General features: G+C 38.0%; 1 protein-coding gene across 1 annotated transcript in view; it reads left to right on the top strand.

Moving 5' to 3' along the window:
- The window catches only part of PER2 (period circadian regulator 2), a 45,651-nt gene that overhangs the window by 4,875 nt on the left and 15,851 nt on the right, over positions 1-24,925 (top strand). Inside the window, exons 2-12 of the mRNA XM_066326004.1 lie at positions 1,660-1,716; positions 2,586-2,649; positions 4,495-4,747; positions 10,804-11,293; positions 11,951-12,019; positions 15,160-15,314; positions 15,827-15,948; positions 17,474-17,675; positions 19,223-19,274; positions 20,691-20,833; positions 21,035-21,113. Coding sequence (XP_066182101.1) covers positions 11,022-11,293; positions 11,951-12,019; positions 15,160-15,314; positions 15,827-15,948; positions 17,474-17,675; positions 19,223-19,274; positions 20,691-20,833; positions 21,035-21,113 — 1,094 coding nt within the window. The 5' untranslated portion in view covers positions 1,660-1,716; positions 2,586-2,649; positions 4,495-4,747; positions 10,804-11,021. The remainder of the gene's footprint in view (positions 1-1,659; positions 1,717-2,585; positions 2,650-4,494; positions 4,748-10,803; positions 11,294-11,950; positions 12,020-15,159; positions 15,315-15,826; positions 15,949-17,473; positions 17,676-19,222; positions 19,275-20,690; positions 20,834-21,034; positions 21,114-24,925) is intronic.

Here is a 24,925-nt window from a genome sequence, read left to right on the forward strand (position 1 = left end):
AGTAGAACCAAAGCTACATTGCCTTTCTAACATCCTATTCTGAAAGAAAAGCAATTCACTGTTAAGTAACACCTGTAATTTATTGTAATTGAAGCTTAGGGAGACAAGATGAAGTGGTGAGGATGTCTAGTACTTGTCCTTTTTCTTGGTGTCATTTCCTATCCTCCTTATTCCTTGCAGCTTTTGTATCTTAGTACAGTTTTTGTGCTTGACCTTATTACATGTACTTTTATGTTTCTGCTTAGTTTCTTTAATTGTACAAAGATCTTCAGTGTATAGAGCACTTACTTGATTTCAATTACATCTCTGCCATGGTTCTCCTGTGACTTGAGCTCTTATTTCAGTACTAACACTTCCAAGTCCTAGGACAAGTACATGGTGTTTGTTAGGTTGCTGCACTTTCTGGAGTGGATTCTTGATGCGATGGGGACAAGAAATTATTTGGCACAGCGCCTTCCAGGAGGGGACTTTGATTCTGACTGAAATGCTGAACAGGGTGTGAATCACAGCAATGTCTGAAGAGCAGCATTAGCCTGGAACTACAGTAAATGTGGTGAAAGAATGTCCTTTCTCTTGAAGGAGAAGAGTAGTACATATGTGAATATACTGCTTAATGGGGATGTCAACAAACACTTAAGTTGAAATATGGTATTGAGATACTTTTAAATCTAGTTTCACTTATAATAAAAAAGGTGAAATAGATGACTGCATGGTGGGACATGATAATTTTTCCCTCCATTCTGAGACAACACTTGGCAACCTCACATGCATAATTTTTGTCATTTTTTTCAAAGGGGGCAAGAGTTGACATACAAACACTAGAGTTCTGACTATTGATGTTGTGCTTAATTGCCTCTCCAGTTCCTCTTGGGAAGACAATAGCATTTCCTGGTTACAGAGAAAAGAAGGTGGTTTTTTTGGGGGGTGTTTTGGGGGGTGTTTTGGGGGGTGTTTTGGGGGGTGTTTTGGGGGGTGTTTTGGGGTTTTTTGGGGTTTTTGTGGGGGGTTTTTTTTGTTTGTTTGTTTGTTTTTGTTTTTGTTTTTTTGTGTTTTTTGTTTTTTTGTTTTTTTGTTTTTTTTTTCATTTACACTGCATACAAGTAATTTTACATACCTTTAAGAAGGCACCTTTTTTAAGACTGGAAGCTGGAATGAAGGATGTCTAGAAATTAGCATGGGGATGTAAAGGAGATGGTGTTTGATGTCTTTACAAGATGTCTCAGCATAGGCTACTTTTTTTGATAGCAAATACCCAACCTCTTGGCAATTGAACTTGACTCTGGGCCAAGTCTCTTATTCAAGGTGAAAGAATAAATTTGAGAGGCAGTTTCTATTTGTTCCTGGGGGCGATCAGTTCAGATTCACTATGGGGTCTTGAGCACAGGTGCTAGGTTTAACAGCACTAGGAATACTTACCTGAAATGGTAAAATAAGCTTCATTTCTGGTCTGGCAGAAATGAGAGTTTGGGAGGGTTTCTTATGTTTGTAAAGGGAACAGAATTCAGTGGGGAGGCAGTCTGTGCATTGCTCAAGGAACCAATTTGGAAGTTAGGTTATAATGATAAATACTTTTATCAGTATTGTGAAATGGACTTGATTTACCTTCTATAATAAATTTTTATCTTGCTTATAAAACTTATTATCCTTTTTTTTTAATAGGAATATATTGATGACGCTTTGAGATTTGGAAAGATCATGATTACTACATTCATTGAGGTGAGTGTTTTATGCTGTACCCAAGAAAGTGATTTGTGGTATCACTTCTCTCCTAATGCCTCTGAACTTGGGAGGGTGGGAGGAGTGTCTGTGATTTTGGTATTCCTCTTTTGTGTACTTCTTTGAAATGTAGAGTCAGAATGTCAAAAAATAGAGGTCTTCAGGGCTTTACCTTTCTGAAGACCTGTTGCACAAATCATGAAGTACATGGAAATGCTGTGGGATCTCTAAACCTTTATGAAACTGGAATTTTGTGTAGTGTCAGTATCAAGTGCTGCATCTGCATTGTTTGCTGTGTAGATATTTGGTAATAGCTTCCATTTTTTTCATAGCTCTTGCAGGTGTTAAGTAGCTTTCAATCACGAGGAAAATTTTGGTGTCCAGAGAACCAAGTACCTATTGTTACTTAGACAATCAGGATTATAGCTCAGGAAGAAAAAGGAAAATATTGTGCTCCTAAACTTGAATTAAAAAAGCAGATCATAGCTTCCATCTGTATTTTTTGGTCTATTGTGCTCTGCTTTGAAATAGATTGTTATTGGAGCAAAAAAAAAAAAAAAAAAAAAAGCAAACATGATTCCAGGAGAATGGTGGAGGAATGTAATCTGTGACATTAAGAAAATTTATAATGTGCTTTCATTAAATGTGATCTGATGATGCCACAATATTGGCCCTAGACAGGAAAGCTGATCGGGGTAGTACTGTAATATTGCAATACAGGTGGAATCATAACTGAGATTTTGAGGATTAACACTACAATGTCTGTTTAGTCTAAATGATTGATTAAAAACCCAAACAAACCTGTTTCTCTATGGCTGGAAGATGTGATCTGAATAGGTTCTAAAAGCTGACTCTTTTCAATGCTGCAGGTGTGACTTCAGTTCTCTGCAGAAAGTGAACCTGGTTCAGCTCGGTTTGCCTCCTGTGTCACAGGTGTGTTCCTGCAGCAGTGTTTTCACTCCTTTATAGTATTTGAAGTCTTCTGTGCTTAGCATAGATATACATCAGTATGGAAGGAAATGACACAAGTTCTGCCTTCTTTGTAAACTGAGCAAATTAGACTTCTTTTTGTGGGAAACACCTTACTGGAGATGCCATCTGTAGACAAATCCTTTCAGTGTTTTGCGACTTGGGCATACTCAATCACACATTTCCTTTGGAAAAAAATAGAAAACAAGTTGAATTGGCTGCCTCTAATTCTGTTCAGACCGTTCACATATAAGTCATTCAAACCAGGCATTTAATTTCAGATAAAAATCCTTTTGGTGTAGATTTGTCTTGCTTTCCATTAAATTGTAGAAAGCCTTATCATGGGAATTTTGAATAGTTTATAAGGACTATTCTTTCTTAATGTTTTAATGTCTGCTTAAATGTGTTAAATACATGGAACCAATATGATACACAATTAAAATGGTACATGCTGCTACTGTGAATATATCTTCAAACTTAGACTTTTGAAAACTTTTTACTTTTTTTTAATTGAAAATTTTACCGGGAGTTGAGTTAGTGTCAAGAAATTGCAAGAGCTGTCTTTAAACAAGGATTTAACTGGTGCTGAAAGACATTCCTCATTTTCAATGTTCAGGCTAAAAACTGTGAAATCTGCAAGTAGTTCTGGCTACAGCAAATTCTAACGCTTTTTGTGGTCAGAGATAAGGCCTATAATTTGAATCCTGTATTATCAGTTTATGATAAAAACAGAAGCAAAACATTTAAAGAACCAGTGCAAGAAGCAGATTTATATAACAATCTGAGTATTTTAGAACTTGTGTTGGCTTCACGATGTCACGCAGGATGGAACGTTGTGAATAAATTCTTCCTTTGGTCTGGCCAACACAAATGTACTTTTAACAGTTGGTAGACGTGCAGCATGTTAAATTAAGGCATGTTAGCATGGGCTGTCTTCCAGAGTGGTTAGCTTGGGATTTGAACACTGTTCCAAACATTTCTTCTGCATATTCAGACGAAGCACTTAGAATGATGTCATTGTCTGCCACACAAATGTTGGTCTTCTGAACTTCTCATTTTTATTCTACCATTTCTTTGTGCCACATGGTAGTAGTGTGCACCAACAGACCTCATTTCCTAGATTTGCCAGAAGAACTTTCAGGTTTTCTGTTTTTTATCTAAATTCCCAATGTCTCTCTTGAGAAACTTTTTATTAGGAAGGATAATGATGTTAATGGACTTTGTTAGTACAGACTTCTGACCATAAAGAATCACTTTTTTACTGTGAGAATGAGTGAGCACTGGAGCATTGCCCAGAGAGACTATGGAATATCCATTTTTGGAGATACCCAAAAGTCATCTGTTGGTGGTCCTGAGCAGCCTGCTCTTAGGTGACACTGCCTGAACAGGGAGTTGGACAAGGTACCTCCAGAAGTCTCTTGATCTCAATCATAATGGGAATTGAAATTTTCTAACTGCCTGCTGAAATCTTTAATGCTCTTACCAATCCTACTGTGATAGAGAGTCATAAAATGATATTGCAACCCAACTTGATGAGCACTTGGAGCTCCTGCTGACCACGTCAGGCATTTGGCTCTGTGCCCTGCTGAGGAGGCCAGCCTTGTGCTGTTTCAGCCCATGCAGACTGTACACAGTGTGATACCACTCTGATTGTGAATCCTAAGGGTTATTTTATCTGGTGCAGAACATGCTAGTACTTTAAAACTCTTTAAGACCTTGTTTCAGAGCAGAAGTGTTTAAAATGCAATTTTGTGTCTTCTTCCTCTGCTGTCTGACAGTTTCATGTTTAACCAACATTTATTTGCATAGGAGTGACATAGCTGTGAGCATCTCTCTGGTATCTGTTTGAAGAGGACACTGTTGGGGGGCCCAGGTATTTCTTTTATATTTTATAGTTATAGAGGTGTCCGGACTCTGTAATGGTCAAAGATTTCCAGTAGAAGAGGATGAGACAAGAATTAAATGCATGTGGGAGACTCTGGACCTAGGCACCTCATGCTTTTGATGCTAGCTGTGAGGGAGCTTGATAAACACTTTTGCCACCTTTTCATAGAAAACACAGGTAAGAAACACACGTAATTATTATGATTCATGCTAGTAGAAAGATGCTTCCCCTCCTGCTCCTCTAGAGCTTATGCAGAAAATTCATTGTTCTGTGTTTGTGTTATCTTTAAACTGGGATTTCAGCAATATATTATGTACTCCTTCAAAACAATATTTTGGGTACAAACTGGGAGTTACCTTATTTGAAGTTAAAACATTTTTTAGCCTAAAGCCATACTTATTCTTAAATTCAGGTTTGAATTTCTTCAATGAGGAACCAGTCTGGTTGGGAGCATCCTCACTGTGGATGCCAGGGCCCTGATCTAATGCTGACTTCTTCCTGTATAGGTGCTGCTATAGATTCATGGTGGCTTCTGGAGCAAGGCTGTGTCTTGAGCAGTTCTTTTTAAAGTGGCAGCTGAAAGCAGTGGCTAATGAAGATGACCCTTATAAGGCTATTAGGAACTCTTTCTTAAATAAGAGTCTTGTGTTCAGGATTTTCTTGAGCTGAAAGGCAAATCCTTATAAAAAGTTGTGAAATAAATACTGTGAAATTCAGATTTTTTGCAATCATTTGTGGTATACTAGATGTTGATAATTTTGTTGACATTGACATCTCATTGCTTGCTTAGAGAAAGAGCAAAACTTGTTCATGATTACTTGTAGTGAGTTAAGTAGTCTAGTAAAAAAATTCCCTTTTTATTTTGAAGCAAAAAGATCTCGCAAGGAATTATTGAGCACCTTTGCTACTGTTTTCTGTGATCTGAGAATATTGCCATCTTTTTCTTTCCCCCCTTCCTAGAAAAGTCCTAGTGAAGGTATTCTTTTAATTGTTCTTGCCAGGAAAACATGGAGCTCTCATTGTTGGTGAAGTTGCACAGTTGAACAACTCACTTCTTGGATTATTGTTTGTTTTCCAACATTTTCTCTTCTAATGTTTTTCGACTCGCAAGCATTTAATTATTGTCTAATTGCACAGAGAGAATGCATTCATTGTAGATGTTAATTTTCAGTCATATCTAGTATTGCATGATTTGACTAAACCCTTGCTAGTTATTTGTCATCTAAATAAGAAACCTTTTAAAATCTTGCAAAGCAGAAATCCAGAAGACATTTGGAAGCCCTTCTTGTTGACAAGATCTTCTAAAATTTAATCCTGACCATTAGGAATGTCTCCCATAGGTTCTAGTAGAGTTAAGAGTACCTGAATATTCACATGTCCATAGGCATAAAATGTAATGTGGCTCTTTGTTGGGAATATTGGTAAGTTGATTGTAGTTGTAAATTTTAACTAAAATTATGAGATGTTTGCCTCCTACTCAGTTTTTGAATTGGATAATTTTGACTCTGGATTGTTAGTTTCCCATCCTCCATACCAGTACTAAATATAGTTTTTGCGTGAAAAGAAATTTGGAAAAATCTGTTCACTGAATATAGCCGGATCTCAGCTGAAACAAGATTTTGGGGTTTAAAGTTATGGTTTCAGTAAAAAAATCTGCCTGCTGGTGTTCTGCAATCCTCCTTAAGGGTGTTTTTCAAAAAAAGCTCAGTTACTTCTTTCAGCATTTGTCCATACGTATTTTGGTGTGGTTTTTTGATGATATTAAAGTTCAGGCTGTTTCCTTTGTCTTACTGCAGGGTAAAGGAGCAACTGTAGGTAATGAATAACCAGAAGACATTTGCTGCATATCTAACCTGGCAAATCAATGCCAACATTTGTCCCTAGTGCTCAGTGGAATTGTGGTGTCTTTCACACACTGCATCAGGATCTTAGAGAGCTCTAGTCTTTGCCAGAGGGAATAGAAGGAGAAGTTTTTGTGAACCAGTTGCCTTAAAAATCAAGCTTAACTGGTGCTATAAAAACTTTTTTTATAGAGTCAAAATAGACAACATCCCTTAAAAGTTTAGAAGATGGAGCAGGAAATAAAGAAAAACCTGGGTTCTGTCAAGATCAAACCTAAAGAGCTCTTTGTGTTTTCATGTTCAAATGCTTACTGAACTTGGTATGGGATGCAATTACCTTCCTCAAACTGGTAACAAGAGAAAACTCAGACTGGGAAAACATGCAAGCTTTTGCCTTCCAGTGTTGTTTGGTTAGTGATTGGGAATTTATTCAAGCACACGAGTGGGATGAATATGTGCAATTTATTATGTCATTTTCCCTGAGATGAGTTTCAAAGATAATTAATCTCTTTGTGCTGTCTGACCGCCTGTGCTCCTCAAGTGTTTGCACAGTGCTGGTGTCTGCATGCAGATGTTCCACTTAAAGGTCTTTCTCTGCTGAGAGTGAAGTCTAGCCAGCTGCATCACTTCTTTTCTAAATTGCAGAGCATGGTGGAGGGTTATTGCCAGCCTGAGCTTTTTTTCACAGTTACTCCAATCTCTTCTAAGAGAATGTCTCCAAAGTTAGGGCATGCATTAACATCACATTATAAATTTAAAAAAAGCACCAAGATTCCCCCAAAGTTGTAAAGTCTTGTTTTAGAAATGCTTCTCTTTTTCTTCAGAGGCTCTTGTAATTTATCATAATATTTTTCTTGTTCCTTCCTCTTTACTCTTCCTGTATTCCTTACTCTGGTATGTGCCTCTGGCACTGAGGCTTTTGACATTCTGCAACTGAAGAAATTTTGTGCAAGACTGACTTCCAGTGACGTTAATCTTCCAGTCTTGCCTAAGAAAACCATTCCAGCTCAAGCTGAGCCAGTTCTTTTTGAAACATACCTTTAAAGATGACAAACTCACGTTTTCTCCATTGCTCAAATACTTTTTTTTCCCCCTGGTGTGATTGTTCCTGGGATCCAAATTTATAGTCACTATAATGTAGTTATTAGGTGTGGACAAAGCTGTAGGAGTTCTGGCGTGTTGTTAGTTAAAACCAGAAGTAACAGGACTGAATCACTTCTTGACACAATTTCTGCCAGGTATCTGGAGGAAAAAAAATTACATAGTATCTCCTAAGAGTCAGTAACTGTTTCTTTTCTGTTGGTGACTCCCTTAATTTGTACTCGTTGCCTAAAATAAAAATGTTTTTCAAAACACTAAAAGCTTGACTGTCATTGGACCAATCAACTCTTGTTCCTGGAGTTATGGGAAATTCCTCAAGAGTTACTGGGTAGCATACAGATTTATTTATTTGGTTTTTTATTTATTTAGGGAACAATTCTCTCCCACAATCCTCACTCTTTCCTTTCCGAAGGAAACACTGCTGAAGTTTCCTACAAATAGCTGGCAGAAGTTAGTCTGAGTGTCAGGGAAAGAAGGGAGGAGACAAGACAATAGATTATATTTGGAGGTGGAAAAAATTACTCACCAGTGGTTTAACAACTCAAGAGTTTCAAACCCTAAGACTCTACATGCTACCTATTGCACATTTTTATTACCGCTGAAACTTCCGAAGATTCCGAAGAAAAGACTTTGGGAAAATAATTTTCCAAGGGAAGATTGAGTCAAAAGAACATTTGTGAACATTTCTCATGGCTGGAAATACTACAGCACGTGTAATCCTCTCTGGCATCAAAATTCAGGAGAAGAGGTTTCTCCTGCCTAAGGACTAAAACACAAAATATTTACATTAGAGTAGGAAAGCTGTGGCACAATCATTGCTCTTCCTATAAATAGCACAATTTTACTAACACTGCATTACTGTGATATTTGGTTAATTACCTACAGAGAATTTAGGGCTATGCTGAGGATCCGTCTTTGGTAGTTCATGCTTATAAACCTATGAGTAGTGACTTACATAGTTTTCTTTATAGGAGTAAATATAGCAGCCCAAAGTTGTTACTTTTTATTTTGCAAGAACTCTTCTCCTGTCTCTAAAGAAAACATAATTTCCTAACAGATAGTGGTGTTTTGATTATGGCAGTATTTTTTCTCATGTATCTAAAGCTCCTTCTAAGTAGCATTTTGTCAGGAAAACAGGAAGAAACTCCAACCTTACAGAATATAGGATGGGAAATTTTAGATCTTGCCTTACGTTTGTACACCTCAGAGCTCCTTTAAGGTGATGCTCTGGGTGTCTTTTTTCTTAAAGCTTCATTTGACTCATGATGGGGTTAATCCCCTTTACTCACAGAACTCTCCATGGAGCTTTACAAACTCGATGTCCTCTGAGAAATAATAGAATAACTGCCACGTGGGAAATGGCTTTTGGGAGTGGCTGCAGTGATTTAAGGGCAGTGGTGGGAAGAGCATCCCCTGGGTGCCAAGGGCTGGACACACTGACTGAGCCCTCCTGAGCTGTGCAGTGCCAGGAGGTTTGTCCCTGCAGGTATTCCCTGTGCCATGCTTTGTGCTGCCTCTCCAGCATGGTTTTGGTCCCTGTCCCAGCAGCCTGCCCCTTCTGTCACACACATTAAATCAGGCACGACCTGGCTGACCTGGTTAATCATTGGCCACCAGAGAATGTGACATAATCCTACAGTTTCATCTCAGAGTAAATAAGTTTTATCGCGTGCTCCGGTTATGTAATTTTCAAGACAGAAGTGCATACGTTAGTCCAGAAAATACCAGTCTGAGCTCCTGGAGGGTAATTCAGTGGCTGGATGATAGAGTTCAGTACAGCAGTGGATCAGGAGGGGTGGTTTAGCTGCATTGGAGTACCTGAAGTGAATACCTGCAGGAGGAAAAAGTATATGTACTCTACTGAAAGGCACTTTTCCATTATCACCTGTAATAAAGTACCAGGGAATAAACTTGTGAGGAAAAAAGATTGTCCCATTGCTGATACCTTAAGGGGATGTCCTTAAACTAGACTTTAAAATAAAAGCAGATATCTTGCATATTATTTTGACCAAATGAGGAGACAAGCCGTGTTTTCTGGAAAATGCAAAATAAATGTAAAATGTCTGGAAAAACATCATTTTAGGAGGGTAAGAAAATAGCTTCCATGTGGTGTTGCTTTGGGGGGAGTTGAATCATGGTGTGTTTTAAATTACTATTGTGAATGTTTTTCAGTACAGTCTTTCTTAAAAACATAAATATTTATTTATTTGTGGTAAAGACTATAGTGCTGTAGTTAATATTACCAAAACTTGGTTATGAATTTTTTTTATTGACTGTTATCCCAGTCAGAGGTTTATTAGTTAATAATTGTAATCTTGAATATTTAAAAGGAATAAAGAGGAAGGAACACACATTGTTCCATTGTCTTGAAAATAACAGAGAATCTTGGTTCATAGTTTTACACAATTGTTGTCTCTGAGTTGCTGAAATGAATGAGGATGTGAGTCAGATTACTTTTTCTTTTTTTTTTAATTAATAAAGTTGAACTGCTCTCCTGTACTTCTCTTTTGATGGTGCTTCAGTATTGGTCTGTTCTTGATTCACCTCTGTATACAGGCTGATTTTTGAACCTGTTGTATTAGAATTTGGTTTAAAAGCAGGGACATGTGTGGGGTGGTTTTGTTTTTGCTTTTTTTTGCTTTAGCCTTACTTTTCCAAGCAGTTTTTATCATACTCCACCCCCATTAGTGGTAATCAGTAGATAAAATTATTCTCAAGCTTCTTCATGCTTTAGAATTTTTAGTGGTGGTGATTAGGTGTGTTGGTGTGTTTTGTTTCCCTGTTCCTGCTACCTACATGGCTTTTGTACCAAGAAAGAAATTAAGAGTACAGTAGTGTTCTCTTCCAACTGATCCTAAAAAAAGACCCCAAAAAGAACCAAACCCAGTATAAAACAGAAAACCAAACCATATAAGCAATGCTCTAATGTCTGAATAGGAGTTTTTTTCCTTTATCAATGTAAACTGAAAGGTTATCCCAAATCTCGTCAGCAATGCTGACAAGTATTAAGTAGGAAAATAGAATACAAAGGCATATGTGAACTTTTCAGGAGTTTTCCCATGTTTATTTAGCTTGCTTTCTTATGCCTAGGTTTTTACTAAAAAATAAATACCTTTTTTGTGATCAAACATTGTAAGATTTTCAATTTAACTGAAGCATTTCACCATACAAATGCTGACTATATTAACCGTGCATGTAATTTTTTACTTTCTTCAGTCAGTGCAAATTCCAGTTTGTCAGCAAGGCAAACAAGAAAATAATTTTTTTTTTCTTCCTTCCCTTCTTCCTCAGATTTGTGCATCTGTACTTCCAAACAGAGTTTGTACAGAGGGAAAATTCTGAATATGGATTGATTTGCTCTTGGTCTTGGCAGTGTTTCTGATGAGCGTCCCACGGACTGTGTCAAGTTCTGGGGGTTCTCCTCTAACACTGAGGAGCAGAACCCTGAGCAGCAGCCTGGGGTTGCTGGAAACATTTCTCCATCATTCTCCTTAAAAGAGCAGCTCAAAATGAGTGATTATTCTGGACTTCCAAGTGACCATAGCCAGATGATTGCTGAAGATTCAGAAATTCAAGCAAAGCCTGAACACTCTCATGAAGTTCTTCAGGAAGATATTGAAATGAGCAGTGGCTCCAGTGGAAACGATTCCAGTGGCAATGACTCCAGTGGGAATGACACAAATGAAAACTATTCAAGTGGGCATGATTCACATGGTCATGAATCTGATGAAAATGGCAAGGATTCAGCAATGCTCATGGAATCTTCAGACTGTCATAAAAGGTATTGGCCATTATTAAATACATTTCACCCTTTTTTGCCTCTCAAGACTTTTTTCATTTGAATCAATATTTCTGAATAATAACTAAATTATAAAACCACTTCAACATGGAGCTGAGTGTGCTGCTTAAGTTGTACTCTCGTGTGGTGTAAATTGTGTAATATGTTTCGTAAAGAAAAGGTCTCTGGTGTTTGCATGGCCAGCATCATTTGCATCTGTCTTATCACTGTGTGTTTAATTTGCCTTATTTATTTTCTTTTAAACCAACTTGTGTAATTGTATATCAAAACCTGTCGGTTGATTCTTATGTGTGAGGATGCAACCATGGTATTTCAATCTTTTCAGTAATAGTTTACTGGACAGAGCAAATCTATATTAAGAACCACCTCCCTAGTAGTTCTGTGAGGACCAGGGTGTTGGGACTCAGTGATCCTTTGGGTCCTTTCCAACTCAAGCTATTCTGTGCTGCTTAGATAAATGTTTACATCTTTAGTGCCCATTTGTTGTACCAAGCAGAGGCTTTTAAAATTTGGGATTGGGGTTTTGTGTTTTGGGTTTTTTTAAGGTAGCCAGTCATTAATAGGAAAATAGAAAGCTACAGTGAACTAAAAGTTGTTGGGTTTTCAAGTATTAATCAATTTCTCTTTTTCTTATTGTAGTTCAAGCTCAAATGCATTTAGTCTGATGATTGCAAACTCTGAACACAATCAGTCCAGCAGTGGATGCAGGTAAATTAATGGGCATGTGTTTTTCAGTAATTTGCATGTGTGCTAAATGCTGAAAACTAAATAATGTTGTATTTTGGGGGGTTTGTTTTATTTTGCCTCAGCCTGGAGGACTGCACAAGGAATCCTGTCTTTGATTTCTTCCTGTCCATAATCAGTAGCGCGTCATATTAACCACTTGATTAAATTAGAGCTTTTTGGTGCTGTTCCATGCGAGTTGTGTGGTAACCTCTAAAGTCATGTTACTTTGTTTTGATTTGATAGCCTAACTCTGTAATTCTTTTTTTTTTTTTTTTTTGTGGGTCCCTTTGAATACTGTTTCAGTTACAGTGGGATTTTGTAGCTTTTAATTTTTTTTTTTTCCTCCTCGGACTTTAGTCTGAACCTGGTGGTGTGTTAACATCAGAACTCACCACTGAGCTGGGTTATTCCTGGTGTCCAGGAGCTGTATCACCTTCCTCTCCTGTGTTCCATTTGCTGGGATTCAAGCCCTCAGGGTGTAAGGATAAAGGATACACAAACACCAGCTGCAGGAATGAATCCCTCTGTATGAACTCTGCTTCTGTCCCTGACAGCCTTGAAGAGCCTGGTGACTTGAAGGCTCACATTTAGACACCTCAGTGTGCCCTGCTGCACTTGTTTTTTTAAGTCAGCTTTTTTAAAGTCAGCTTTGAAGTCAGATCAGGAGATCAAAGCCTGGTCCTTAGCAGATCAAGGATACCTATCTAGAGTATGCTGATGTTAAGACCCATATCTAAGACCTGCCTACCTGAATGTGTTTCTACCTGATACAATTCCTAGAAAAGTGGCAATTTCAAATTCCTCCTATGCACCATTTGGTGCTTGCTAGACATATTTTCTCTTTCTGCCTTGCAGACATCTGGAGATTTTGTTCCATGCTGTATTTTCCACTGGAAATTGTGATCTAGAGTTTGTGTTACTTAGTATGAAAGAATGAACCAAAGGGATTTCTTAATCTTTGTTTCCTATTGATTCTGTTTTCTTTGCCGCAAGATGTTGGAGGGGGTTACTTACTACAGGTTTTTTTTCTTTTGGTGTTTCAATTTTTTAAGTGTTATTAATAGCTCTCTGCTCAGAAATAATTAGAATCCAGTTAATAGAGTGTTCTCCCCAGCCACTGGGCACAGTGCTAGAGGGTTACAGAGCAGAATCTGATCATTGTTTGGGAATGGGAGACTGAAGATATCTAGAGAATGATCTTCAAAGAGAAGACTAAAGTAGTCCGATAAACTACTTATCTTTATAGGCTTAATCTTTGATTCAGACTACTGGGGTTTGCATTTAGTATCAGTGCCAACCAACAACTCTAATTTAGTATCTGTAGGTACCTTACCAATTTGCTGTCCACAAAAAGCAAAATGAAAAGCTCATATCTTTATAGAGCTTGGTTAATCTGTCCTCTGCAAGTCACACTTTCCCTGTGGCTACCTGCTGTGCCTGATGCTCCTGCTCTCTGGAAAAAACATTTTAGAGTTGTGTAACTTATTTTCCAAGAATGTCCACCTTCCGTATTTGCTGCTGCCATAGGATAATTTGGAAAGGGTTTGTAGTTTTTTTTTTCAGAGTAGTCTGACCACTCTTGTGAAGCAGTCTGTACTCTGAGAGTACAAACCAGCAGTATGCTCAGTTATTTCATAATCTTTCCTCTCTCTTTTTCCATACTGCTGGCGTGAAGGGTTCCTCTATGAACCTCTGTTAACAAAGCCCTGTTTGATTGCAGCAGTCTAAACTGTCAAGCCACGTTGTACACATGATTTTAATACACAGCATGAACATAATGTTTCCCAAGGGTGTACTACAGTCTTTTGTTTGATCCCTTGCCATTATTCCTTGGTACAAAATGACCAGTGAGTAAATGAATGCTGCGTTTCTCACAGTGCATTGTAATGGAAGCAAGAACAATGTGTATTCTCTTGTACAGCTTTGTCACTTTGCAAGCATTTTTGGTAAAATACACCCAGCACCTGTCAGATGATTTATCTACCTTTTCAAGCTCTTAAAACTTCCCAGAAGAAAAGTTCACAAATCCTCTTGGAAATTACTTGGCAGCTGAAGCCACTTTTCTGACTGCTTTGTCCGGGCTGTGCAGTTGCCAGGACTGTTGTTTCTGCAGCAGTGCCAGGGTAACTTTGTACATAATATCAGCCATGAGAATCAGGTGGTAAGAGAAGACCTTCCTTTGGTAAGGAGTTTTTCTTCAGGAACATTTAAGAACAGCTCTGTCATCCTCTTGATCATTGTGAATGATCAGCTTTTAAAATCTCCAGTGCAAAAGACAAGGTGTTGTATCATTTTAACTCCTTCCTACCCATCTGCCATCCATCTTTGCTACCCTCTCTCTCACTTCCCTCACCTCCTTTCCTCTTCCTTTGTGATTGTGTCAGCACCTCTCAGGAATGGGGAGAGATATCAGGAACTGTAAAGGAAGGTGGTAACTTTCTGATACTGGTGCTGATAATCTCTGCAGTTTGTCTTTCTCTAATGAGACAGCTCTTCTGAGCATGCACCTGAAACTTGTGAATGCAGCTTCTGTCTCCAGCCTCCTCTGGTTCTTTTCCTTACAAATTTAGTCAGAGTTTCCTTATTTGATGTAGTGCCAGGCTTAGCTGGCAGACATTATTCAAAGGATTTCTCCATTTGTTTTGTTAACTTGATGCTCTCCCACTGCCATTCCCTTTTCAGGGACCTTTCTTAAGAGACCTTGCTTGAACAGGAGGTGGAGACTTGAATGGACTTCCTGCTTCTCTCCTTTAAAGTCCATGAACATTTCTGAGTTTGATTTTGAAAGGAACTAAGGAAAATACCACTAAAAAGGGAGGAGAGGGACTGTGGAAAAGAAAAAAAAAAAGAAATTCTGTGGTGCTTGGGCATACATACTGTTGCAAATACAGAGTATATTTTACAATCACACTCCAGATGGTGGTAAATCTTTCATTTTAAATGGTCACATAAGAATTTCTGTAAGTTCTGGAAGCTGATACTGAGTACTGGCAAAGTTAATGAGGCTAGTGGTACAAATTGATGTGGATGACAAGTGCCACAGTACGTCTGAGCTTCTCTGAGGATGATGTGTCACTTCAAGCATTCAGGTGATGTTGTGTTTTTTGTTTTTCATCTTACAGCAGTGAGCAGTCCACTAAAGCCAAAACACAAAAGGAATTGCTGAAAACACTGCAGGAGCTGAAAGCTCACCTTCCTTCTGAGAAGAGAGTCAAAGGCAAATCCAGTGTCCTAACAACATTGAAATATGCCCTTAAAAGCATTAAACAAGTTAAAGGTAATAAAGTGTAATACTGCCTAGATCATGCCAACCTGGCTAAAGTGAAACTTTCAAAATAGGAATTTAAATAATCATAGCTCTATGCAGAGAACTGTATTATGGCTGAAAACCTTTCTAACCAGATATTTTCATGTTCTTCCTGTTCGTTGGCTTTGTTAAGGTTTCTTCCTTTGGGAGTTGAAGCAGCTGTCTAGAGATATGATATTTTACTGCTGTTTGGTTGAGCTAGAAAATTGCTTTGAAAACAATTTACAATTTCTGTTTGAACTGTCAGACTAAAATACGTCACCATTCATATATGGGTAGATTAAGATATATACATTTGTTTGAGTTACTGATGAGGAAGCTCTGCCAGGGAAAACGATGTATTTGGAATAGTGCCTAGATTTCCCAACTGCCAACCTCCCAACTTCTGCATTTATGCCAAAAAATATTTTTGCCATTTACTGCTTCTGAGCAGAGTGTTTATTGATAATCCTGATTATAAACTGTTTGTTATTCTCATGTAGCCAATGAGGAATATTACCAGTTGTTGATGATTAATGAATCCCAACCTGCTGGTCTCAATGTATCATCTTACACAGTGGAAGAAGTGGAGACTATAACCTCAGAATACATCATGAAAAATGCGGTGAGTACAGTGCCCTGACTCTCAGAGTGTATTGAAAACAGTTCCTGAAACTGAAATTCTCAGGCATGCCTTCTTCTTACCAGGGAAGAGTTGGTAGCTAGGTCAGAAAGCTGAAGAGACTGCCTTTTGCCTTCCAGGGGATGTTAAGAAACTCTGAGCCTTTTCCGACTTGGCAGACTTGTTTCTGTTGGTTAGGTGAGAAATAAGTAGGCTTGAACTCCCTGATCCTCTGAATTGTACCTTGTGCCTGGAGATGGTGGCCTGACACATCTCTATGTCTGTGTGATACAAAGCACTGAGAGACATCATTAGTTTTCATTTCAGTGCACTTGCAGAAGTTGGAGAGCTAACTTTTTCCTAATTTTATTCAAGGCACATGGTGAATCACTTCATCTTATTCTTATAACCAGAGATTATTTGATGTTTCACTAGTTCTTTGTGTCAGTGTGACTGAACAGGGACAGAAGTATTGGAATCACTGTGTCCTTTCCTGTGGGATTTGTCTGGTCTTTGCAACTGGGGCATGCTGTCTATGGGGTCCAGTGATGCTGTGTTCTCATAGAGATAAGAACAGCTAGGACCATCACTGTAGTTCTAGCAGTAAAATGATAACCTGAATGATTTTTGAAATTGTATCTATTTCTATATTGCTAGTATTTTAGGAATAAGTTATGGCATCTTCAAATAATAATGGCATCTAAGTGTATTAGACTACCTTCTACTATTTTTTTGAACTGCAACTTCTATTTGAATATGTGAAGTCTGAATTCTCTAAAACAGGAGCATGGTGGGGGATGTTCCATAGCTTGATGTAGGTGGGTTTTGTTGAATCTGTGAGTAGTAAAGGCTGCCCACAAGGTGAAATAAATAGGAAGTGTAGAGTACAACTGGGAAATTCAGCCAAATATCATAAACATTGTTCAATTAATGTGAATATCTGTTTGTGAAAGCAGTGTTCTGCTGACAGCTCTTCAGTTCCTGTGCCGTGTTTGTGAATGGAGCACTAAAGGTTGTGACGCAGGGAGCTCCTCTGTGGCAGGAAGAGAAACAATACAAGTGTGTGGGACTTCTGCCCACCTGTGTACTCATTGTTTTTTACCAAGTGGTTTAGAGCCCTTTTTTCACTCTTTGTAGATGGACCAACTAACACAAACAGCCTTTCATAACCACCAGCATTTCATAAATGTAAATCATGTCTGTAACAAGCACAGGAGAAATGTGAAGTTATATATCTGGAAGGTCATTAATTCTTAATTTGTAAATTCATTCTGCATCATAGAAATGTAGACAATGATATTTAGGGCTTGTAACCCAGTAAATAGAAATGTATTATTCTTACTTCATAATTGAAAAATATTCTTTCTGTGTCTACTTGATGGGCAGATTCATAGTGTTGAACAACATCTCTAATAAAATTAAATTTCCTTAATTCTCGTTTTGAACTTACTGATGTTTTTCTTAGAAATAAATGTTGCACTGAGGAATGTTTCAAACTGTCGAAATAATCTGAGACTTTTGTTTTTAGGATATGTTTGCTGTAGCTGTTTCTTTGATAACTGGGAAAATTTTGTACATCTCTGATCAAGCTGCTTCTATTCTCCGCTGCAAGAGGGGTTATTTTAAAAATGCCAAATTTGTGGAGTTCTTGGCACCTCAGGATGTCAGTGTGTTCTATACTTCTACCACCCCATACAGATTACCATCATGGAACATCTGCAATAGAGCTGGTGAGTGCTCTCTGCAGCAGATATTTCTCTGACCTTCTTTCAGTCATGCAAATGCAAATACTTGCACTGATTTTGAATATCCTTCCATCCTTCCTCATCCCTTTTTGAGGATGTATCACAGGGGCATTAATAGAATACCTCTGAACAGCACTAGGTGAACAAATCTATTCTATAAATCAGCAAGACTTGTCTGTTGGTTAAAAGTCTTCTCAATGTCATTATTTATCAGTTCTCATTCCCCTTGCAGCCAGATGATGAATGAAAACACAGTAGGAATTCATGCTGAATGGTGAATTTACTTTCCACTTGTACTAGCAATCAAATGAAAACAATTTTTCTTCACATTTTCTCTTCCTTAAGTATAAAGGGGACAATACTCTGTCTCCTGCCTTTTGAAATGGTTGTCATTTGAATACTGGACAGCTTGATTATGGTGTAGAAAAAGGTATTTCAGCTGTCATCACTGTGCACTCACCAAGTGTAATCACAGCTCTCTTCTTCTAGCTTTAGAAAAATTGTATTGGGCATAATTAATGGTGAAAGATATCTCAGGGCACTTCATATTTGTTTGTGGTAGGATTGTTTTATTCATCTACCTACAGCTGTTAGTAATTGAGAAATATTGCCAACTGTTTAAACTAGACACTTGGAATTCAAGGTCTGCTCTAAATGTTTGAAATTCCAGTCCATTGCATACTAAATCTGTGAAGTAAAGCCAGGGTGTGAACCATATTTTACCTGAAAAAACAATTAGCAGTAAACACGTGCTAAGCATCAAGCAAGTCCTAAAGGAACCGTGTGAAGTCTCTAGTACAACCTCTGGCTCAAAACGGGGTCAGTGGTAAATGATTTATAATCCTGATTACTCAGTTCTGCGGGAGGTTTTCTTGGGTTTGCTTTCTTGAAACATTTTCTGTAGATTTAGTAGCTTTATTATGTTTGCATGTAGCTTCAAATTTTAAAAATTCTGCACACTCTCGCATGTATCAGCTGCCGAACAATATAATATCCAAAATATTGTGCACTGGAGGCCTTTGAAAAGCCAGAGCTTCCTTGAAAATCTGTGTGTGGCTGCTCTGGAAAAGGAGGGAATTAAGCTTAAAAAATGAGAAGAAGTCTTCAGGAACAGGAGAAAGAGGAGTGCTAGGAAGTGTATGTGGTGTTCAAGCTGTGCTTGTGCCTTTCTAGAAAAAGGCTCAAATTTTGGGGTCTTAGGTAATGAAACATTTTTGGTCACTGGTATAAAGTATAAAGTGAAAGAGTTGATAAGAGTAAGCAACTCAAACTGGACAGCTGTTTACATATGTTTAGGAAAAAGACGTGATAAAAATAGGGAGCTGTGATTCACAGGCCAGCCTCAGAATGTGTATAATGTTCAGATTTACTTGATTATGATGTACATTGTTCAACCAATGCATATGGAGACTTCAGGGAACATAAACTTAAAAAAATTTCAACATTTATTATCTAAGAAAAAATTCTTGTACTAAATTTCATCATCTTCTAGTAATTTGTAACTTGTTATGAAATGTGCTTAATATTTCCAGAGTCTTCCACCCAGGATTGCATGGAAGAGAAATCTTTTTTCTGTCGCATCAGGTAAGACAATATTGTAAAGCTTAGTGTTGTGTTATGAAACCAAGCATTACATAAGTATCTGACTTTTATAAGAACCATATGGTATGGACATTTCAGGCTTTTTTATAATGTGGTTGTAAAGCAAAACATATGCACATCCTTGAGTTGATTAACTGTAGCAGCTACAGAGAACTGATTTGGGGAAGTTCCATCTTGGAAGTTAATCCCTGTGAATATTGACCTTTGTGCCATGAAGGAAGATGGTACAGCATCCCCTCCTGCTCTGCAAAGCCTTTGGTTCATGTAAACAGAGCTGTTCAGCACCTGCTTCAGAGTCTCCTTCATTCTAGAAAAGCAGTGTCTCAAATTTATCTCAGGTATCCCCTAGGAACATACCCAAGGGGAACTTGACTTGTCTCTTTTCCAGTTAATAGAGAACACAATTCTTTGGATTGCTTTTTCTTCCTTCTTTTCCTGCCCCACATCCCTCCTTTTTCAGGTTTTGTGGTTGTTTGGTTGATTGTTTTATTTTGTGGCGTTGTTGTTGTTGTTTTTGCTTTTTGCGGGGTTTTTCTTTATTTGTTTGGGTTTTTTGGTTGGGTTTTTTTTTCGTTTTGGAAAAGATGGCAACTTACTTCATGTTCTTTCTTGTGCAGTTTGATTTCTTGATGCGTACTGCCTCTCTGGCAGCATTTCTGAACAAAAAATAGTGGATCCAATTATCTAATTACTTCTGGAGTAAATAAATAGTTATTATTGAGGTCTGAATAAATTTGAAATGAATTGGAGGTAATGCAGTGCCTCAGAGTGTTGCATTGGATGTACTGTAGAAGTGCTGCTGGTGTTACTGGATACTTTTTGTCCAGCTAACTCTGATTTCAAAAGCTTTACTTTTATTAAGCCCCACTGTTACAAAGTTATTACAACTGATTCTTCTTTGGTCACTGTGTAAATGGTTATTGTTTTCATTACTATGTTTGCATTTTGGTATTAAGCAAACACCTGATATTAAATATTGAGTCTTCACTCCTTCTAAATTGGAATAAATATTGATTAAAAGATGATCTTTGTGTCAACTGAGGGGATATAATAGCTTTCATTAAAAAGCCCTGTAAATTCTTACCTCTGAAGGACAACAAAGTAACTTAATCTATTGTGTGAGCTGGGTTTTCTGTCAGACTGCCATGTAAGGTTGTTGTGGATATTTGTTTCAGGCAGTAGAGAATCTTTACTGAAGTTGGTATGCAAAGAATACCATCAGAATTAGATTCTCTTCCACAAAAAAAAAAAAAAAAAAAAATCAAGCAAAGATCTTGGGTGCTATTTTAGTAGCTAGCATGCAGGTCTTGTGTCATGAGGGAAATACAATGGATAAATTAAAATTTTATTTAGTGTAAGATGAATCTGTTGAAATAATTAATTCTCTTTAATTATTAGTGCGGGAAAGGAGCGTGAAAATGAGATCTGCTATCACCCATTCCGGATGACTCCTTACCTTATCAAAGTGCAAGATCCAGAAATAGCAGAAGACCAGCTTTGCTGTGTACTGCTTGCAGAAAAAGTCCATTCTGGTTATGAAGGTAAGCTCTGAGTGCACAAAGACTAGTTTGATTTCCTAAAAGTAAGAACTGTTCAAGTTTTATTAAAGTAAAACACAATTGTTTCTATTATCTGTTCTTGCTGCTTTCCTATATGGTCTTGGCCAGAATTTTGGACTGGCAGCTTTAAGTATTAGATATGCAAACCCCCCAGTTGCTAATATGCTTTTATTTTTCTCTCAGCGCCCAGAATTCCTCCTGACAAAAGGATTTTTACAACTACACACACACCGACCTGTTTGTTCCAGGATGTAGATGAAAGGTAACTTAAAAAATTATTTTTCAATGTACTGATGAGCAAGCTGTGTAAGATTTTTGCAGGATTTAAGGTGTCTGTGTGGGGTTTGAAAATTATTCAACTACTGAGGAGTGTTCAACATAAGAAAAGTACATCTCCTCATTTTCACCAAGCATGAGAACACATTACACTGGTATTGAAGTGCTTGCTAACAACTTGTTCTTCCACTTTCCTTCCCTCTTGGGACATTCTGGACATAAATTCAGTCAATAAGCCCATGTTCAAAAGAATTCCTGTGCTGCCAGTTATTACCTGTATGAGACATTTAGGTGTGGGTTTTTTGGTTTCTTAAGTTTGATTTAGCAAATCTGCTGCTGTTGCTCTCTGCTGGCCCAGGTACAACTAGAGGTACAGCTTTTTAATACATTAGGCCTTTTGAAAAAAAAAATTACATAAAAATGGTTCAAATTACAGTGGCTGAAGACTTCACATTGCTTTGACAGTCATGAAAGCTGCTAGAGTAAGTATTTACATTCTAAATTAGAAACCAAAATGCCACCTGTGGTCTTAATGTGTATACAAAGACACAGGAACTGAGGTCTAAACCAAGTTTTCATAGAATCATTTAGCTTGCAAAAGTCCTCTCAGATCATCAAGTCCACCACTAAGCCCTGTCCCTAAAAGACTCATCTGCAAATTTTGAAATTTTGAAACCTCTGTGGATGATGACTGCACCCCTTCTATGGGCAACAGCCTGTTCCTTGACAACCCTTTCCATGAAGAAATGTTTCCTAGCAGCCAGTGCAAACCTGCCCTGGGGTAACTAGGGCCATTTCTCTTGTCCTGTCACTTATCCCCTGGGAGAATCAACCCTCTCACCCAATTTGCTGTTGTCTGCAAACTGCTGGAGGGTGCTCTCCATCCTCTTGGCCAGATCATGGATAAAGACATTACACATAGCTGGACCCAATCCTGAGCCCTGGGGACAGGACTTGATAAGAGAATTCACTTATTCCTGAGTTGAAAACACTACCTTTCCCCTTCCTTTTCCACTTCCTTTGGTATTTTTTTTTGGTCATGGTTTCTAATAATTGGGCTGTAGATGGCACTTCATTTTTTTCTTTCTCCTTAGCAAAAGCTGAGTTAGCTACAATGGTAACATCTCACTGCTGAGATTCTCCCATTTGTTTTCAGGCATTCTAAGAATGCTAAATGTTCTTTGTAGGTTGAGATGGGGGGATGTCTTCAGACAGAGTAGGAGTATAATGGACAATTTTGAGATTCTGTGGTATTTTTTGGGTGGAAATATTTTTTCTGAAGAAGTATTTCATTCTTGGCAAAATCCTTAAATGCAGCAGAAGAGAGAGGAGGAAAAGAGGAAAGAGAGATTGGGGAAAGGAGGTTCTTGAGATGCTTGACTAAAATGGAGTCAAAGTAAAAAGAGCACTGTTTGACTTCTGAGACAGTTCTGTCTGTAGAGAGGCAGTCTTTGTGGCTGAGTTCCTGTAGGATACTGTAATGCTGACAAACTGTTCTTCCATGTTGTGATTTATACAGTTCCTCTAAACAGCTCAAGTTGATAAAAGAACTACTTAATCCACTGTAGTTCTGTCTTCTTCATGGATTTTTCTCTCTCCTTCATTTTCACACATGCTTCAAGCCAGTTGTGGAGTGTGTTTATCTTTATAAAGAGACAAAGCTTCTGTTCCTCTGTGTATCCACAGCTCAGTGATCTCCAGTAGTCATTTAACAGAAATGGCAAAATTACTGAGTGGAGCAAGTCCAGTGAATCCTTCCCCATAGATTCTGTGGAAGCTTCTTTCCTGTTAGCCTGATGTTAGCACTTGTTCCCAAATGCCATTTTCTAACTCTTCCAGTGAGGGTTGATTGCATCTTACTCTGAAATTAGGACTTTGCGTCATTTATTTCTGTTCTTGTGATTGTGTAGTTGATTTTGCTTTTAATGATTTAGCTCCTGAGAGCATTAGCAGCCCGAGAAATGTTTTCCAAGACATGCAGTTTATTACTCTTAAGCTTTCCAGGGTTTGGTGGAATACACAAAGCAAGAAATTGTTAAAGAAAGCAGTCTTAATATTTAAAAATGTGCATCTGAGCACCTGCTGTTGACTAAGCATTGTTCATAACATAACCCTGAAACTGTTGCTTGACTTGCATAAAATAAAGTTAATTTCTGTAATCAGTACATGTTCACGGGTTGGAAAAATGCATATTGGTCTGAACTCTGCAGGTGGATCTCTGCACAGAGTATGTTAAGTAAAAATAAGTATTGAAATTAAATGCATGATTCCTTTATGTGTTTGTCTTAATATATTTGATACTTCATGCGTATAATAGGTGTAAGTAGTTCACAGTGGAGTGATCTTTCTGCATTAATTTAAAGCAGTTTTATATGTAGCTTACAATAATATAATAATAATATGTATTACATATAATAATACATATATTCTATATTCTATATAATATATTTTTTATATATAATATATATATAATATAAAGAGACATCTTATTCATTTTTTTGACACTTTAAATGTCATTCTGTCTAACACAAACTAACCTTGGCATCATCTCCTCATCAGCTATTCTTATGCCACACGTGTATTTGAATTCATAAAATTAATTTATTAACTTAACCTCTGAATTTTTATGAGCTACTCATTATGAGGAAGCATAATGATGCCAAGACATCATTCTCAAATACGGCATTATATGAGCACAGAAAAGCTGATTGGAAGGGACTGCTGGAAGTCTTGGTTCCATCCTTTTGCTTGTCATGAACCCTTGCCCAGTCCTGGCTAAGGTCAGCTGTGGCCTTGTCTCAATCATATAATGCCTGAAAACCTTCACAGACAGAGATCACACAATCTGTATGGGAAACCTCCTGTGTTGCACTGCTCTGTTAAAAACCTTTTCCTATCATCCAGCATCAGCTTTCCAGACTCCAGTCTGGGACCGCTGCCTGTGGTTTTATTGTCTGGCACCATCAAAACTCCATTTTTGTAACTCCTCTTTCCAGCAGTGTGGAAAGCTCCTGGGTCATCTTTTAGTTTCCTTTTCATCAGAGCCAGCAAGGCCAGCTCATGTTCTAGATCTCTGACTTCCATAAAGCAGGTGGCAGAGAACAGGAACAGTGCTGAACAAAACCTTCTTATGGTGTTATTTGATGAAGTCCTGGCTGAAGTTGTTTGGCGTTGACTGAGATTTTAAAGTCCTCTAGCAGCACAACTTTTCTCTTGTGCTTTGAACTTGGCAGCACTTCTAAATGTCAGTGTGTCAAAGTGATCTGATTTGGTATGAGTTCCATGCTAGTTTCTGCTCTTTTGCTTTAGTTCATCCACAAGCTTTTAAGACTAATTATTAAAATAATTGCTTTGATAATAAGGCATTAGTTGCTGTCCTCTTTCCCCCCTCAGCCTCTTTGCTGGAAGGGGATGTTTGATGTTTTGGGGAACTGATGTCATTCCAGTGGGTTGTTGGAAGTGCAATGTTGAAGGCATTTGCTGCAGAATGCTTTTGTGTTCCTACACAATACAGATCCCCTGGCTGGTGCAGTGGGGCTGAGTCCTTCATTAAAGCTGTTCAGATACTCAGATAGCTCCCTGCCCCTGGGCCTTGGGCACTGAGTGGGGCCAGGGGAAGATGTACAGCATTTTGAGCTGACAAGATGTCTTGTTGGCATCTGGCAACTTAAACATCACTGAGCAGTGTTGACTTAGTACAGTTTTTTTTTCCAAAACACGTTTTCAGTAGTTAACCTTCAGGGTAAGGTGCAAAGTAGTATTTGTGAACTTTCTCTCTTTATCGATAATGCAAATGCT

This window comes from Sylvia atricapilla, chromosome 10 (assembly GCF_009819655.1).
Source record: "Sylvia atricapilla isolate bSylAtr1 chromosome 10, bSylAtr1.pri, whole genome shotgun sequence".
NCBI classification, from domain to species: Eukaryota; Metazoa; Chordata; class Aves; order Passeriformes; family Sylviidae; genus Sylvia; species Sylvia atricapilla.